Here is a 19,140-nt window from a genome sequence, read left to right on the forward strand (position 1 = left end):
CATCAGTCTCTTCAATAAGCGGTGCTGGGAAAACTGGGCAGCTATATGTGCAAGAATGAGATTACAACATTTCATCACACCTTACACAAAAATAAGCTCAGAGTGGATTAAATATCTAAATATAAGTCCAAAAACCATAAAACTCAAACAATTTTTCTTCAAACTACTTTTCAAAGTTATCAAACTTTCACTTGCACACAAACTTAATCTTTGCAGGCTGTGAAAAAATTTTCATCTTCTACTCATATTTCATCATGCATCTTTACTAGTAGCAACTTTTTTGTCTATTAAAGGAATTTTTTAATTTTTATTTTGTTACTTTATAACCATTTCAGTTCAAAGTGATCCCATCTGGACATTTATAATCCTAGTGGCACAATTCTATAATCTGGTACATTGTGGCCATGACTAGGCATGTGTCTCCATTGCTCAATAACAGCCAACTAAATTCTTTGATCACTGACATAACCTTAACACAGAAAATGGCTGAAATATATTTTTTTAATTTTTCTTCCCAGGAATTCTTATTCTGAACAAACATCTGTGATTAGATATAACATTACTAAAATTTTTATATATTTTAAAAAGGCCTTACAACTAGTCTTTTTCCAGACCCATGTTTTTGTTGTTCAGTCTCTTGTCTTTTATCTGCATCCGTTGCAAAAGCAAGTACTTGGTATCTGTTTAAAAGATATGGAATAACTGTAAGTGACTTTATAGTTCAAAAGTGTAAATTATTTTAAAAGCACATAATCTCAATATAATTAAATTTTTAAATATACAGAATCTACAAATCTTATGTATCACCTTTTCCTTGATTTTAAACACTGTAAAATTTAGTGAATGAATTTAGTAATGAATTCTACTGAATGATGATGAATTTGTACTGTGGCATTAAGACTATGTAAAACTGTAATGATAAAGAAATTATAACCATATGTCCCAAAATTCAATATTGGGGAAACAGCTCTGCCAAATGTCAAAGTATCTCCCATTAGAATTTTATGTGATAAATAACAATACTCAATAAAGATCCAGTACCAAAACCCAAAATAGAAAAAAATACAAATAATGCAAAACAACCAGATGAGTTATTGCAACCATCCCCAAAAAAGTGGTAGTAGAAATTATTAATATATGTGGACCCCAGAAGGTCTGAGTTTAATTCCCAGCTAAACCATTAACTAGTTGAGTAAATTTTTGAAAACTAATCACTCTATGTCTTAATCTTTCTTATCCATAAAATGGGAATAATAATAATCTTAACTCAAGCATTGTTAGAAAAATTTAAAAAATAATTTAATGTCTGGTACAGTATCTGATGGGGTTTCCCTGGTAGCTCAGCTGGTAAAGAATCCACTTGCAATGTAGGAGACCCCAGTTTGATTCCTGGGTCAGGAAGTTCCCTGGAGAAGGAATAGGCTACCCACTCCAGTATTCTTGGGCTTCCCTGGTAGCTCAGGCAGCAAAGAAGCCGACTGCATTCTGGAGACCTGGGTTCAATCCCTGGGTTGGGAAGATTCCCTAGAGAAGGACGTAGCAACCCACTCCAGTATTCTTGCCTGGAGAATCCCTATGGGCAGAGGAACCTGGTGGGCTATAGTCCATGGGGTCACAAAGACTTGGACATGACTGAGCAACTTAGCACAGCACAGTATCTGATATACACTAGGTACCCAATTATCAACTGACAGGTTGACAAATAGACAGAAACAGATTTCTATATACACAGGGATAAATCACCTAGTAATTTATCTGGTATGTAGTAAGTTCTCAGTAATGGACATTAGGACTTTCTATCAGTATTTTATTTCAATATCAACACTTAACACAACATTGTAAATCAATTATAATACAATAAAATAAATTTTTTATTGTAAAAATTGTAACATTTAGTTCAGACCATTCTTCAAATCAACTGATAAATATCATTCAATTTAGAAATGATTAATTTAGACAATAAAGTTTAAATTCCCTTATTTCCATTAATTTATGGTATATTTTTAGAGTAATAATTCTACTCAAAATGAAGAAATTTTAGGCTCATAGATAGATCCCTTTCCATTTTCAATAGGTAAGAGAAAAATTGGTAAAGAGATATATTCAGATTGCTCCTATTGTCCGAGAAAGATGTCTGATAGTGTAAACATCAGGGACCTTAATGAAGAAAGGCAATGTAGAATATCTAAATAAGCACTAAAATGTACATTAGTATTCAAATGTAATATACCAACTCATAAAGTATTCTATCCCAGTCAGCAATATTTCATTTGTAAAAAGCCTCCAATTTTCAGTGAATGAAAAATGACTATGAATTATGATAGATTTTGCATTCATGAAAATCGGTCTTCCAGTTAATAAGAAAGCTTAATGCATATAAAGTTCATTCATTAATAAACATATAGTAGGGATTTCATATAAGTATTAACAAGAGGGAAAACTACTACATGACTACATATCCACCAGGACCTTCCAAAGTAGTTGCGGAGATTCATATAAAATACAAACAAGTAAGTGTAACTCGGAGTGCACTGTGCTGACTGTCATGCATATAAGTACCAAAGGAATATGACGGCAGAAACCGGTAACATGGATGTGTTAGGGAAACCACACTGACTGAAAGCGCCCACCCTGGCCAGGCACCATAGTAACTATTTGCATGAGTTGTTTTATGACAGAAGGCCCTGGTAAGGAATACGGAACTAATAAGCCACCACCAACCGGAAGAGTTCGGGAAAGGTCAAAAGGAGACACCACATCTCCGACCATCTCCCAGAATCCTTCTCTCTGGCATCCATCTTAGCTGAACAAGGCGTGAACCACTAGGAAAGACTCTGCGTCAGAATGATTGGCTAAAGACAACCTGGAAACTAATCCCATCACCATAAAACCCAAGACTGCGAGCCACGTGGCAGAGCTGTTCTCCTGGGTTCCCTTACCCTACTGCTCTCCACCCGGGTGCCCTTTCCCAATAAAATCTCTTCAGCACATGTGCCTCCTCGGACAATTCATTTGCGAGTGTTAGACAAGAGCCCAGTTTCGGGCCTGGAATGGGGCCCCTTTCCTGCAACAGGTGGAGGAAATATGTATGTTCTTGGTATCAGTTAAGGAGGAGAAAGCTAGGTTTTGAAGAATAAGTGAAAACTCATCATGCTGTTAAAGACTAAAAAACATTATGGCAAAGCAAACAACACATGCAAAGGCATGCAGCAGTAAAAGAGACATCAAAGGCCATAGCAGGAGCTTAGGAGAGATGCCTGGCAGACAGGAACAAGTCATGGGAAATGAGACCAAAAAACGGTAGGAGGCTGAAGATCTCAACCTTGTAAAACCATGCTAAAAAATTCCATAGGCAGTTGCAGCAAATACCATCTGAGAATGACCTTCAATATCCCTAGGTCTTCAAAACTGCCAAATAATTACACCTCACACTCTGACCTGCAAATAGGATTCCTTTAGTCTTCTTGGTTCGTAACAGAAATAGTGTGCACTGGTGACTAAAACATCAGTCCAGAGCTGGTCCTAATGGACCAGCTCTAATGGACCAGTCCTAATGGATCTAACCTCAGGGAATAATTAACATAGGCAGTTCATTTCCTGCAGACACCAAACTACCAGAGGATGATATGGATATTAATGAGGTTGTTGCAAAAATCCAAAGCTTTTGAGCTGTTTGAAGCTTTTTATATAACTGTAGAGAGTTATTATTTCATCTGAGGCATAATTGAACCCCTAAAGTGGTCTCATTAACATCAAAACAACATGCAGAGACACAGCCAAAATTCACTCCTGATTTCTAAATCCAGAACAATTCTCTTCCTGGAAGACAGCTCAGAAGAGGATTTTATTACTAAACATAACTGGCAATAAATTTAGATGATGACAAACTTCCAATAGCATTTATTTTACAATTCTTTCTTAAATTATCTTAACTGGGATCATTAATGTACATGGAAATCTATTTCCAAAACTGAACAATTCCAAGCAGACTTGGAAATTCTGAAATAGAACACTTGGATATTTTTTCTTATCACTCAAGTGTTCAGTGATATAAGCTAAAGAATAAAATTCCCTTATTCAAAGTGCTGAAAGGATAATCAGGTCCAATGTAAAAAAAAATTCATGAAAGACTGTCATACATATTTTTCAGAACATATAGGCACTAATCACAAATACAGCAAGTCCAGGTGAACCGTGGTATTTTTTGAACCAATAGTCACAAATGCTTAACAGGTCCCATAGAGCACCAATGACAAACTCAACCATATAATTTAGTGCTCTTCTGTATCACATCATAAAAACAGCAGCAAGTAACTAAAAGATGGATTGAGGTGTCACAGAAACACAAAAGTAAACCCTCCAAAATCATTTATTTTCAAATGAAAAATAGCTGTCACCTGAAAGCGTGCCAGGAGATTTTGGGACTTTGATAATTTAACCTGTAGAATTCTACTAGAATTGGGAGCTCTGGAAACAAAGCATTACTACCTTCATTCCAGCTATAGCTAAAACATTCTTGATTGTGCTAGTGAGAATCATTTTCACTGAAAGATTCCAGTAACAAAATAGAAGGTTTCCTCATAAACTTTTCATTCCTTCATTCATTAATATTAACATTTCATTAACATAATGTTAACATAACATTAACATTTTATTCCTTCATTCATTAACAAGTAGATCTTGTTAAACATCTACTTTAAAAGAATAGACGTCAGAAAGGCCCTTCAAAGTCTAGATTAGAGATAACAAAAACAGAAATCCAACTGAAAAGATAAAGACCTGAATGTCAATCAGAATGCAAAGCAAGAGCTGAATAAGAGGGGAAAAAAGGTAGACAGATCATGATTTACTGCCTAAATAATTCTGACAAGGAAAGAAAGAGAGAATAAAAGACGGTCCAAGTTGGCAAAAACACGGCCAAGGGAATGGCCATAGGCCCCTTATCTACCAAAAAAAGCAAACGATTCTCTCACTTCCAAAGAAAAACAACATTCAAAGTGTGTCCCTGAATTAGAAGCACCTGGAGTGTGTATTTGTAATGATGATTTCTGGATCTTTTCCCCAAACCTACTAAATCAAGATCTGCAGGGTTGGGGCTTGAGAATCAGCAAACATACATTTTATAAAAGGAGGCCCAGGTGATTTTTATGTACACTAAAGTTTAAGACTCATAGCCTTCTCCAGTTCCTACCTAAACATAACTGATCTGTATTCAAAGTAATTAAATATCAATATCAAAAATGAAGATGAATTATGTCTTAAAAGCCTTTTATATTAACTGATTATATTTTTAACTGATTATAAATAGATTTAATGAAGTCTCCAAAGACCAAAACTACAGTTTTCGTGCTTTGTCCCATCCTAAATTACACCTGTGATTATCATTTAAAACTGTGATTATCATTTAACTAACTATTATACTTGAAAGTGTATATAAATACAATATACCTCTTAATGTTATAAACCCTCTTGATTGTGATCATTTCACAATAATCACAAATCCCATGCATTTTACCATTATAAAAGATTCATATAATAAATAAAGTGTGCACTTTTTAATTCTAGATGAAGTTCAATTTAATAGACCAGTATGCTGGAGAATTACCACAGTTAAAACAGTATGAGTTTCTGTGAGATTAAACCTTCACATTAAGCAAACCTACACATTGCTTCCTCAACTAATCACTCCTGGAGTTATTATCAAATTAATTCCTATTCACATATTTCAAAGAGTAAGTCATAGGACAGTCAAATCTTCATATCATGACCCCAGTGTAACACTGCTAGTATCACACTATTTGGCAAGAACTAGGGTGGAAAGCTGAAAACGAGATCTCCTCAATATTGCTTAAGTTTTGGCAGGATTGAATGAATTATACACATATTTTTCTCAGTGTCTCAAAACAATTATAATATTTTATTTATTACCAGTAGCAATGCCACAACTTATTCATCTCCTTTGGACAAGAGCCATAGGCATTGTAGAAGGAATATGACATAATGATACACTACCTCCATCAGTTAACTTCTGCTTAGTCACAAATATTTGCTTATTTTCAGAGTTTTAAATCCTCGTTGCCTTAACAATAATTCTCAAAGCGTAGATGGTCACTTATCAAGGGAAAACTACGTTAACTTGCAATATACACAATAATAAAACTTGAGGCAAAAATTTACAGCTGTTGCCTGATGAATTTATATACTTCCTTCCTGTCTTGGGAAAAATCATGTGGCCAAAAACAATACTGAAAGGCTATAATGAAGTGCTGCCTAGATGTTTAAAAGTTTCAAATGCTGCCATCAGTAAGATAACAACAATAAAATTACTGAAGATATTACAATTCTCCAAGACTATTTCTTTTCCCAGAATGGATATCTACATTTTTTCCCCTTTCTCTTGTCCAACAAAAAGCACAGCCTCCAAAACTCAAAACCATAATTCTTATTGAAACTTAGCTGGTAGAAGAAAAAAGGGTCTCTCTCAAACACAATTCACCAAAAACGATAAAAATTTCCAGCGAAAAGGGTCATTTTCATACTTCACTTCTGTGAACTGTTCTTTAAAAAACATTCATAATAACACTTGTATTTCTTGCCAGTATTTTTCCCCCGTCACATACATTTTTTTTTGTTATAAAATCATTCTATATATGTATTTGTATCTGGGTTTTTTTCATTCACACTGTGTTTTATTATTTATAATTCAGGAAACAATCACAATAATTATTGAGCATTTTCTATGGGGTGGCACTAGAGGTAAAGAATCCTTTTGCCAATGCAAGAGATGCAAAAGATGCAGATTCCATCTCTGGGTCAGGAAGAACCCCTAGGGGAGAAAATGGCAACCCGCTCCAGTAACCTTGCCTGGAAAATTCCATGGACAGAAAAGCCTGGTGGGCTGCAGTCCATAGGGTCGCAAAGAGTTGGACACAGCTGAATGCGCGTGCGTGCGCACATGCACACACTGTGGTAACTTAACATACACTTAATCCTTCTAACAAGTTTGTCGAAATAGATGTTGCTATCTCCTTTACATTCAGGATAAGGACACTGTATTAAACAGCTGTCAGCACAAAATCAGGACTTCAATCCACGTGTGCCTCTCCAACTCCTTCTTCTCGATCTCTGCACTATACTGCCTTGCAAATATTTTATATGTGAATTATATCCACTAAGTCACCACAATTACATTATAACAACAAAATCACTCTCCTTTTTATTTGCAATATTCAAGCCCTTTGTGGAAAAGAATTTATCAGCAGCATCAGTTCAGTTCAGTTCAGTCCCTCAGTTGTGTCCGACTCTTTGCAACCCCATGAACTGTAGCACGCCAGGCCTCCCTGTCCATCACCAACTCCAGGAGTTTACCCAAACTCACGTCCATTGAGTCGGTGATGCCATCTAACCATCTCATCCTCTGTCGTCAGCAGCACACACAAACACAAAAAACTCATGATTCCAAAGATTCAAGATCCATACTCACTTGTAACTTTCCACTTGATGGCAGGAAGAAACAGTAATGAAGGAATCTGTACGGGAACTGTAAGCAAGAGGGCCGGGTAAAAGAGAACCAGGGAGAAATCTCCCAAAAGCATAGCTTTCCTGCTCAAACACCATCAGCATCCCATCCATAGACTGGATACAAATTAAATCACGACCTAAAGAAAAATTAAAGGAAATTAAATGACATATTCTTTTTATAAATACAATGATTTTATCGTTGTTCAACACAGTTAATTTTTCCCCCCCGGGGCAAAATGAGCAGCTTAAATATTAGAATGCAAACCAATATAGCTAAAAGATTATTGTATTTCACTGTATACACATTTCCCAGTTTTTTCATTATTCATGTCTATAGTTTTAAATATATTTGTTTTCATTTCACTGCAGTTCAGTCGCTCAGTCGTGTCCGACTCCTGGTGACCCCATGAACCACAGCACACCAGGCCTCCCTGTCTATCACCAACTCCCAGAGTCCACCCAAACCCATGTCCACTGAGTCAGTGATGCCATCCAGCCATCTCATCCTCTGTCATCCCCTTCTCCTCCTGCCCTCAATCTTTCCCATCATCAGGGTCTTTTCAAATGAGTCAGCTCTTCGTGTCAGGTGGCCAAAGTATTGGAGTTTCAACTTCAACAACAGTCCTATGGATGAACACCCAGGACTGATCTCCTTTAGGATGGACTGGTTGGATCTCCTTGCAGTCCAAGGGACTCTCAAGAGTCTTCTCCAACACCACAGTTCAAAAGCATCAATTCTTTGGCATGCAGCTTTCTTTATAGTCCAACTCTCACATCCATACATGACCACTGTAAAAACCATAGCCTTGACTAGACGGACCTTTGTTGACAAAGTAATGTCTCTGCTTTTTAATATGAGCTAAAATTTCTAGCTCAAGATAATCCCTGAGAACAGTCATGACTCTGCAAGATATCATTTTTTCCAAAATCAGAACAATAAACTGTTCTGCACCAGGCTATTTCTCGTCTTCATAGTATGTCAGCCCATATTTTCACAAGACTTAAACATCAGTCAAACACAGCACACCAAATCCACAGACATGTATTATACATGTATTTATACAAATCAGTGTTGAGCACTGTTGGGAGAGAAAACAATTAATACTGAATAATACTAATCATCGACTGTCATAAGCTATCAACTGATTTTGAAGTGTTTTCTACTATTAATCTGTAAGCATTAGTCGGTAATGGAGAAGGAAATGGCAACCCACTCCATTATTCTTTCCTGGAGAATCTCATCGGCAGAGGAGCTTTGCTGGGCTGCTGTCCATAGGGTCGCACAGAGTCAGACACGACTGAAGCAACTTAGGATGCATGCATGCCTTGGAGAAGGAAACAGCAACCCACTCCAGTATTCTGGCCTGGAGAATGCCAGGGACGGTGGAGCCGTCTATGGGGTCGCACAGAGTTGGGCACAACTGAAGCGATTTAGCACCAGCAGCAGCATTAGTCTATAAGTCGCTCAGCTGTTTCTGACTCTTTGCGACCCCATGGACTAAACAATGTAGTCCATGGAAATCTCCAGGCCAGAAGACTGGAATGGGTAATCATTCCCTTCTCCAGGCAATCTTCACAACCCAGGGAACGAACTTAGGTCTCCCACATCACAGGCGGATTCTTTACCAGCTGATCCACCAGGGAAGTCCCAAAACTATAAACTGATTATGAAGTGTTTTCTACTATTATTCTGTAAAAATATTAACTACAAAATTCACAATTCTTAAAATATACTGAGAAGATGACGATGATGATGATTTCTATACTACAGTCTCTATCCAGTCAGCAAAAACAACACTGGGAGATGACTGTGGATCAGAACATGAACTCCTTATTGCCAAATTCAGACTTAAATTGAAGAAAGCAGGGAAAACCACTAGCCCATTAAGGTATGACCTAAATCAAATCCCTTATGATTATACAATGGAAGTAACAAACAGACTCAAGGGATTAGATCTGATAGACAGAGTGCCTGAAGAACTATGGATTGAGGTTCGTGACATTGTACAGGAGGCAGGAATCAAGAGCATCTCTGAAAAAAGATATGCAAAAAAGCAAAATGGTTGTCTCAAGAGGCCTTACAAAGAGCTGAGAAAAGAAGAGAAGTTACAGGCAAAGGAGCAAAGGAAAGATGTACCCATCTGAATGCAGAGTTCCAGAGAATAGGAGAGATATGAAAGCTTTCCTCGGTGATCAATGCAAAGAAAAAGAGGAAAACAATACAATGGGAAAGACTAGAGATCTCTTCAAGAAAATTAGAGATACCAAGGGAACATTTCTTGAAAAGATGGGCACAATAAAGGACAGAAATAGTATGTCTAATATATGTCTAGAAACCTAACAGAAGCAGAAGATATTAAGAAGAGGTGGCAAGAATACACAGAAGAACTATACAATAAAGATCTTCACAACCTAGATAACCACGAGGTCTGAACCCTTACCTAGAGCCAGACATGCTGGAATGTGAAATCAAGTGGGCCTTAGGAAGCATCACTACAAACAAAGCTAGTGGAGGTGATGGAATTCCAATTAAGCTATTTTAAATCCTAAAAGATGATGCTGTGAAAGTGCTGCACTCAATATGCCAGCAAATTTGGAAAACTCAGCAGTGGCCACAGGACTAGAAAAGGTCAGTTTTCATTCCAATTCCAAAGAAAGGCAATGCCAAACAATGCTCAAACTACCACACAATTGTACTCATCTCACACGCTAGCAAAGTAATGCTCAAAATTCTCCAAGCCAGGCTTCAACAGTACATGAATCATGAAATTCCAGATGTTCCAGCTGGATTTAGAAAAGGCAGAGGAACCGGAGATTAAACTGCCAACATCTGTTTAATCATGGAAAAAGCAAGAGAGTTCCAGAAAAACATCTACTTCTGCTTTATTGACTGCGCAAAAGCCTTTGACTGTGTGGATCACAACAAACTGTGGAAAATTCTTCAAGAGATGGTAATACCAGACCACCTGACCTGCCTCCTGAGAAATCTGTATGCAGGTCAAGAAGCAAGTTAAGCCCAGACATGGAACAACAGACTGGTTCCAAATTGGGAAAGGAGTACGTCAAGGCTGTATATTGTCACCCGCTTATTTAACTTATATGCAGAGTACATCATGCAAAATGCCGAGCTGGATGAAGCACAAGCTGGAATCAAGATTGCCAGGAGAAATATCAGTAACCTCAGATATGCAGATGACACCACCTTTACAGCAGAAAGCAAAACAGAATTAAACAGTCCCTTGATGAAAGTGAAAGAGGAGAGTAAAAAAGCTGGCTTAAAACTCAACATTCAGAAAACTCACATCATGGCATCAGGTCCCATCACTTCATGGCAAATAGATGGGGAAACAATGGAAACAGTGAGAGACTTTTTTTTCCTGGGCTCCAAAATCACTGCAGATACTGACTACAGCCATAAAATTAAAAGACACTTGCTCCTTGGAAGAAAAGCTATGACCAACCTACACAGCATATTAACAAGCAGAGATGTTACTTTGCCAACAAAGGTCCGTCTAGTCAAAGCTATGGTTTTACCAATAGTCATGTATGTATGTGAGGGTTGGACTACAAAGAAAGCTGAACGCGAAAGAATTGATGCTTTTGAACTGTGGTGTTGGAGAAGACTCTTGAGTCCCTCGGACTGCAAGGAGGTCCAACCAGTCCATCCTAAAGGAGATCAGTCCTGGGTGTTCATTGGAAGGACTGATGTTGAAGCTGAAGCTCCAATACTTTGGCCAGTTGATGCAAAGAACTGACTCATTTGAAAAGACCTTGATGCTGGGAAAGATTGAAGGCAGGACGCGAAGGGGACAACAGAGGACTCGATGGTTGGATGGCATCACTGACTCGATGGACATGAGTTTAAGCAAGCTCTGGGGGTTGGTGATGGACAGGGAAGCCTGGCGTGCTGCAGTTCATGGGGTTGCAAAGAGTTGGACATGACTGAGTGACTGAACTGATAGTATCTCTAATCTGAGAAAGATCCAGTGGCTAAAACTTTTCACATTCTGCTAGTGTGATTAGTATATCCTATTGTCTAAATATCACAAAGGGAAGAATTCTGTCAAAGGAAAATTAAGTTACTCTAAGGAAATAAACAAAAGGTCAGCCTTCTAATTAATCTGTCATCTCTAACTCATACTTACTGTGTACAGTAAGTCCTATAGTAACTATTTCATATTACCTTGATATCAGGGTCAATACTGGAGAAGGGCATGGCAACCCATTCCAGTATTCTTGCCTAGAGAATTCCATGGACAGAGGAGCCTGGCTGGCTACAGTCCATGGAGTCACAGAGTCGGACATGACTGAGCGACTAAACAACAGGTTCAATATAGTACATATACCTAAATGTTGAAGTTTAAAGAATACTTTACTCAAAAACAAATGAAATTGTATAGAAATTGATGGCAATCTTATTACTGTATCTGATTATGGAAACAAGGGCAATTTTTAAAAAGAAAAATGTGTTGCCAAAGGAGTGTTTTTAAAAGAAAACAAACTGAGATTTTGGGTCCTTATTACTGCAACATACTCCACCCCATCTTGATTGATTCAATAAATTTAACCATTTTAAGCAGTCTGAGACATGTTTCAGGTTGAATATTGTCTTAGCATATGTTCACTAAACACACATCTGAATCACTCTGGCATCTCTAAAGAGAAAGAGATTGTTCCTGTTAATGCTGTTTTGAAAAGTATTCCCTCAGTGCTCAAATTCTTTTATAATGCATAGTAGGTTTTTCGGTCACTGTTTTAAGTTTTTCTATCTATTCTTTATCTACTATACTTATTATATTAAAGTTTTCAAACTATAAGGTATGAGTTTGTATGGATGCTGTGTGTGTACTTGAATTAACTCTAGACACAAAGCCATCCAGACAGAATTAAAGCCTGTATCTTCAGGCCTATATGACAGATATATCATATGATTACTTTCTTGCCAATAAGATAGGTGCAAGGTGATATGTGCACCATCCAGACATACCCTTAAAAGGACTGAGTATACACTCTCTTCCTCTCTTCCCAGCATGATGATAGGGCTGGAACAGCTATCCTGGCCTCAGAAGCCACATATTGAAAGCAAAAGAGCTGCCTACCAGTCCTGGGCCACTTCATCTCCAAGTGATCAAATTTGACAGAAATAAACATCTTCCTTAATTAAGTTGGGTCTTTATTAAAGCAACCAAATTTGTATTTTAAATAACACAGAACTTATCTGAGCATAAAGACCCATCCAGCTTTGCTGATTCTTAAAATTTAATTTCACTTGATTTAGACTCTCGTACCAAAACACAACCAGATATAGAAGACATTGGAACAACTGGGGAAATTGGAATATGAATACATGTTAGATAACAGTAGGAATAATTGTTAATTTTCTTAAGTGTGATCATGGTGTGATTACATAAGAGAATGTTCTTATTAAATATGTGTTGCAACAGGTTTGAGTGAAGTGGCACAAGATCTGTAATTTGCTCTCAAATCATTCATAAAAAAGTATGTATACATGTATATGTTAAACATTTACAACTGTTGACTCTAAATGGTGTTAATATTGAGACTCACGTTATTCTGATATTTAAATTTTTCGCAATAAAAATGTAAACAAAGTAAAGTGTTCAGATATATTCCTTTTGTAGACAAACGCACTTTTTCAATCACCAAGGACAGTAGTGACCACTAGTAAATTGAGCAGGACCTAGGAGGAGAGCAATACATTTAATCTTAGTAAGTCAAGAATCAGAGACAGAAGAAATCCAATCAATGAAATGCATTGTTTCATTGAACTATGGGGAAGGATACTACTATAACCAAAATATAGTCTCTGTATTGTAAAAGAATGTGAGATCAAGACATGTATACTTCCAAGTAAACGTACCAGTAAAATTTAAGTCCTTTTCAATATGTTGAATGTCACTGAACCGCAGCCTCCCAAAGACCTCAAAGAAGTGCTCTTCAAATTGTGGCCCCCAGACCACCAGCATCAGTATTGTCTAAGGAAATTCTTAGAAATGCAAACCCTAGAGTCCCACTCTAACTCTGTGGAATCAGAAACTCTGATGATAGGGCCCAAGAAGTCTAGGTTTTAACAAGCCCCTAGAGGTTGTTTCAGTATTCCCTAGTAACTTAGGTAGTAAAGAATCTGCCTGTCAATGCAGGAGACATGGGTTTGATCCCTGGGTCAGGAAGATCCCCAGGAGAAGGAAACAGCAACCCATTCCAGTATTTTTGATTGGACATTTCCACTGACAGAAGAGCCTGGCAGGCTACAGTCCATGGGGTCCAAAAAGTGTTGGACACAACTTAGTGACTAAGCAACGACAAGAGGTTATTTGATGCATGATAAACTTTGAGAACCACTGTTTTCGCACGTTACAACAGACCTAGAGCTTGAAGAAAACGTGAGCCCCAGAGAAAACTTGGCTCCTTAGCATGATATATGAAGTCTTTTTTGCTGAAACTCTAGCAATATAGAGGAAAGTACTATACTGTCATGTCCACATGGGCTGCCTCTAGAGTCAGATAATCTGAGTTTAGTCCAGCTCAACCAATTATTAGCTGTTACTTTGGGATCAAATTCCTTACTTACAAGATGATGCACGTACCTAGTACCCAGTACTTATCTACAAGATGATGTACCTACCCAGTTAGGTGTTGTGAGAATTAAATTAAGCAATGTATGAAAATCAGAAGATCCAGCAGGGGTTAAATACTGCATCACATTATTATTTTTATAATTATTTTCTAAGTCTCACACTACATGCTGTATTAATATTTAAATACTTCCTGTCTCCCACGTACATCATGATGGTACACACTTCCTTGCTTTTGCTTATGTTATTACCTTTCCCCCCAAAAAAAAATTCTCACAATTTTCTTCCACTGGGATAGTGAATATATACTGGATGCATCCTGGTCATCCATTCCCCTCTCCTCCCATCTTTAGCCACAAAGCTTGAATGCAACTGACTTCATTCTAAACTTGAGGATAGGTAGGCCCTGACTTATGTAAACTAATTAATATCCCACTAGTCACAGTGATTGGTTAAAGGATGGTTATAATTTACAGCCAATGAAAGAAATTAAATCCCTAAACTGAGAAGAAACTAAAAAAAAACCCTACTCTTCCCCCCGGGGAGTCACATGTGAGGCGGATAAGGTCTGGAATCACAGAAGCCATTTGACTTTTACAAGGGTGCAGTTAAGAGATCAGCTCTTAACTGTCTGAGCTAGTGCATCAAGTCTCACTTGGAGCCAAACCTATTCATGAACTTTACAGGTAATAAATTCTCATGAATGTTGAAGCTGAGTTGGGTCTCTGTCCCTGAGCCAAGTGGATCAATCCATTTGTCCTCTGAGAGGCATCACAGGCTGAAGCTCATGTCTCCCCAGAAACTTTCTCTTTCCCTTCAATTACCCTCCTCCAACTGTGATCCCAGAGAGCCCCACCCTTACCTTCATCTCACAACTAGTGACTGACTGAAATGATCTATTTTTGTGTCTCTCATTATTCTAGGTTAAACTCAAATGCAGGAAGGTAAACCTTACTCATCTTTGTAAATCCAACAATTAGAAAATGCCTAGCACACAGGAGATACATTATAAACATCTGTTGAGCTGAAGTAAGCTAGGCAGAATAATTTATTCATCTGCAGCTCAGATTGGCTGAGACTCTATTCTATGTGTTTCACATACTGCATTTTAAGTACATGAAAAATGTTTTATTTATTACAATCCTGGCCACTGACGTTTAGAAAAATGTATGGATCAATCCAAAACATTACTCAAAAATGAATAAATAATTCCTTCAAATCACTGTTTTGGAAGTCACTTCAGAAAACATACCAAAGGATCCCCTTACAGATAATGGGAAAAGAAAGAATGGTCTAGAGAAGCCATGAAAGTTCTGTAGTTCTAATACAGAAGCCAACAGGAAGCCTTCATAAAAGCAATGGGATTTCAGGAGCTATTTAAATGACCTAGCCATGAACCATACTCTGTCTTTACCACATGCTCAGTATTATATTAGAAGCTGTAAGAAACACAGAACAGCAAATTACTACTGCCATTTACTGAGCACCTGTTATATTCCCTCCTTTGTGTTAAACATTTACCCAACATATAGCTACATGCTTTACTAACAATAGTCTCATTTTACACATGAGAAGACTGAAAACCACAGAGCTCAAATAATTTGTCTAATGCCAAAGAATTAAAAAAATGACAATACTCAAACCAGAATCTGACTCCATTATAACACACTAGATCCATTTTTTAAAATAACATACGCTAACAAATAGAATCTAAATGATGTGAAACAGACTAAGTACTATAGAAAACCAAAGAACTTCATTATGGTGAGTTTCCTGTGAAAGCTTTCATGATAGAGGTAGGATGTATCCTACCTCTCAACTGAGAATGCCTAGACTGAGAAGGATAGGTAGAATGAAAAGGAATCAAAGTGAAAAGCAGAGGAAATTTCTGCAAGAGAAAAAAGAACACATTAGGAAAAGATACAGAGGCAGCTAGATTTGATATAATGAAATGGATCAAGTTTTAGCAATAGGGCATGAAATGTAAAAGCAAAGATGACAATATCTAAGTGATGCTTCCTCAAAAAGCATGGCTAAACAATACAGGGGAAATATCTTTTAAAGTTGGAATAATTAGGAAGGTTTGGAGATTTCACCAGAATTTAAAATCTGGATGTTTATCTCATTAATCTTAACCATGATGAGAGAAAAATAAGCATTGTGATTTGAAACGCTAATTGCAAGATCTAGGGACAAACTGACAAAAGACCTAGCAAAATCATTTTGAAAGAATTTTGGAAATCCGTATTTTTCATTTCCAAAGACAAAGAAAAAATTCTGTGGCTGTGGGGATGGGTGAGTGAAAGCAAGAAAGTTCTATTATGGCAACTTCATGAAATGAATATTTATTAAAAAGTGTATCCCATTTCCTGGTGATAAAATATCATACAGTCAAAGCTTTAACATGATGTATAAACTGGTAAGTAATTATATGTTGAATTAACTGCTAGTTTAACAGTTATAATTTTACTAAATTATAGCACATTCATTAAAATGGTCTGTAGCCCTGTGGGTGTGTGAGCGCACGTGCGTGTGTGTGTGTGTGTGTGTGTGTGTGTGTGCGCGTGCACCCATCTCAGTTCCTTCCACCATGCATGACACAGAGCATTTTCCATCATTCATTATTATAGCAACAAAGGGCCCATGGAGGGTAGTTCTGAATACCATTTCCTCCATTTTTCTGCTGTCTTTTTCTTCCTGTGGAATCTATGTAGCAGAGTAAGTGGAGGGGCATACATGAAAGGAGACTACCATTACTCAGCACGCTACATGCTTTCTGAATCTCTCTATGCTCATATTTCTTTTACACACTGAGGAAAAATACAAGTGAAGAAATGCAAACGTGACCTGTGGCCAAGCGTATATTGCAGTTCAGCATGCAGCTGTCAAAAATACTTGGTCCTTCTCCAAGTCTGAAAACACATGAAAAAACAGCTGTATAGGTAGTCCAAAAGGCAGACAGGAAACATCAAGAGACTGATGCATATGAACAGAAGAGTCCAAACGTCTGTGGAACTTCCGCTCGCTTGCCTTATGCATGCACAGAAAAAGGTTTTGTTGTTGTTACAGAAAAACTGAAACGCTAACTTATTGATCTTTATGCAAACTTAACTCAAAAATGATACAACATGTTTGCTATGAGCAAGGATGAAAAAATGTTCAAAGTAGGATTTCAACAGATACTGACTTAAAAACAAATGGTAGGTAGATTTCTACAGCCTGCAAGATTGTAAACTTGCCATTAAATATCATTTCTTAAAGCCCTAAGAAAACAGGGGAAATCAACAAATAGGATACATGTGTTGAGCTAAATGGCTAACATTATTAAGAATGTACCAGGGAAAAATTATACAAATTCTCGACTATTATTCAAGTGTTACCCCAATAAATAACTTCATGAGAGTAATTACTTTAAGACTGAAAAAAATAAAAATTGGGACTACATACTAACTCTTCCTATGAACTTGCCTTTTGACATTTTAATGTCTCTCTTTTTAATAGGAACTTTAATAGGCTTACAAAGACCACTAGTGTGTGTTCCACCAAGTTATTTATCACAATTTCCTCCCCCAAAACTGTGAACAAGGTTAATAACATATTATAAAGAAATTACAACCATTCATTAAATTAGCATCACATGTGACAGATTCAATATGAATGCAGTGTTAGAGTTTAAAAGGAGGTCCTAAACATTATATTATCACTTGCATCCACAAAATATTAGGTGAATTACATTGTCAGATGCAATGATCATGAAAGGTTTGATAATACTCTCCAGAATTCCCATTCATTCAACAAATTCCACAAACATTCACTGTACCTAGCATGTGCTAGCAGAGACGGTTGCTACTCTCAGAATATGGGAGTTACAACAATGTGAGAACAGAGGCATACTAAAATAATTTTAAAAATTATGTACGGAAGTATGATTAACAGTATCTGGAAAGATTAAGAAAAGCTTCAGTACAGAAATAACACTTGGGTTTTGCAGGCTGAGAAAGAGTTTGCCAGACATTCAGGAAAGCAAAAGCAGAAAGCACACCATTCAAAGTCTTGGATTACAGGATTAAAAGAGAGCCATGTTTAAAGAGGACTAAGATCAGTAAACACTGAGGGAGGGTGTTGAGTGGTGGGAGACACTGCTGATGAAGATGGCAGGCATTCTCATCAGAACTGATGGCAAAGCCACAACTGAAGTCCAGATTTGCCGCAAACTTATTTCAACCCTGAAAGCTCTAGCAGGTTTCCTCGTCTGCAAAGCAGTCGTTTAGGAGATTGTTTGATGCTATAGTCAGGACACAATACAAAAAAAAAAACATACTGGCTGGTACCTGGTAAGCATCAATAAATGGTAAGTAATTAATGTTACTGGATTACTAGTTTCTTACAGACCAAATTATGTGAATAATTTCAAATTGGGAGGAAAAATATCCTTCAGACCAAAAACGATAAAATTTAATGTGGGAAGGAGCACACACCAAATCAGAAATTCACCCTTTCTGCCAAAGCAAAGGGTTTTTTAAGACTTCAAGAACTATGGAAAATCTCTCAAAACCTAGGTCTGTGTGCGTTTCTGTCTACCCAACATGATTTTCTATTTTAAGCTTACTTTCCTCAAAACGGCAATTTCTCTAACATGGTCACTATTGAAATCTCTAAAGAAGTATATTATGAGTGTGTCTGAAAGCCCTCTCTGTCAGTGAGCTGTCCCTGCTTCTCTTCCCTCCTCCAACACACACGTACCCAAATTCTTCCCTGAACTCCACCCTGCCTCTCTTTTATTGATGTTTTTTTGCAGGATGACATAAGAAAGACAAGATAGATGATATCATTGGCCCATTATTTATTAGCATTCCTTTCTTCTCTCTCATCCAAAAGGAAAATTCTTAAACAGTGAGAGTTGGGGATCTATTTTTTTTTAATAACTGGTTTGAAAGTGAGACAAATTTCTCAAGGTAATAACTAGCCATGAAAAGAAATCCAGAAAACTCTTGCCCCAAAAATATTCTAAAAAGAAAAAAAT

General features: G+C 37.2%; 1 protein-coding gene across 20 annotated transcripts in view; it reads right to left on the reverse strand.

Moving 5' to 3' along the window:
• Window positions 1-19,140, reverse strand: part of BBS9 (Bardet-Biedl syndrome 9) — a 458,699-nt gene that overhangs the window by 326,515 nt on the left and 113,044 nt on the right. For 17 of the 20 annotated variants that reach the window (XM_081533569.1, XM_081533584.1, XM_081533581.1 and 14 more), the window contains 2 exons: window positions 7,484-7,658; window positions 596-680 (listed from right to left, as the gene is read on the reverse strand). In XM_081533569.1, coding sequence (XP_081389695.1) covers window positions 596-680; window positions 7,484-7,658 — 260 coding nt within the window. Of the gene's footprint in view, window positions 1-595; window positions 681-7,483; window positions 7,659-13,089; window positions 13,223-19,140 lie in introns of all 20 variants that reach the window. The other 3 variants (XM_081533588.1, XM_081533587.1, XM_081533586.1) reach the window with 1 other exon arrangement.

Source organism: Giraffa tippelskirchi, chromosome 10, assembly GCF_054371585.1.
Source record: "Giraffa tippelskirchi isolate mGirTip1 chromosome 10, T2T-mGirTip1v1.2.pri, whole genome shotgun sequence".
Lineage (NCBI taxonomy): Eukaryota > Metazoa > Chordata > Mammalia > Artiodactyla > Giraffidae > Giraffa > Giraffa tippelskirchi.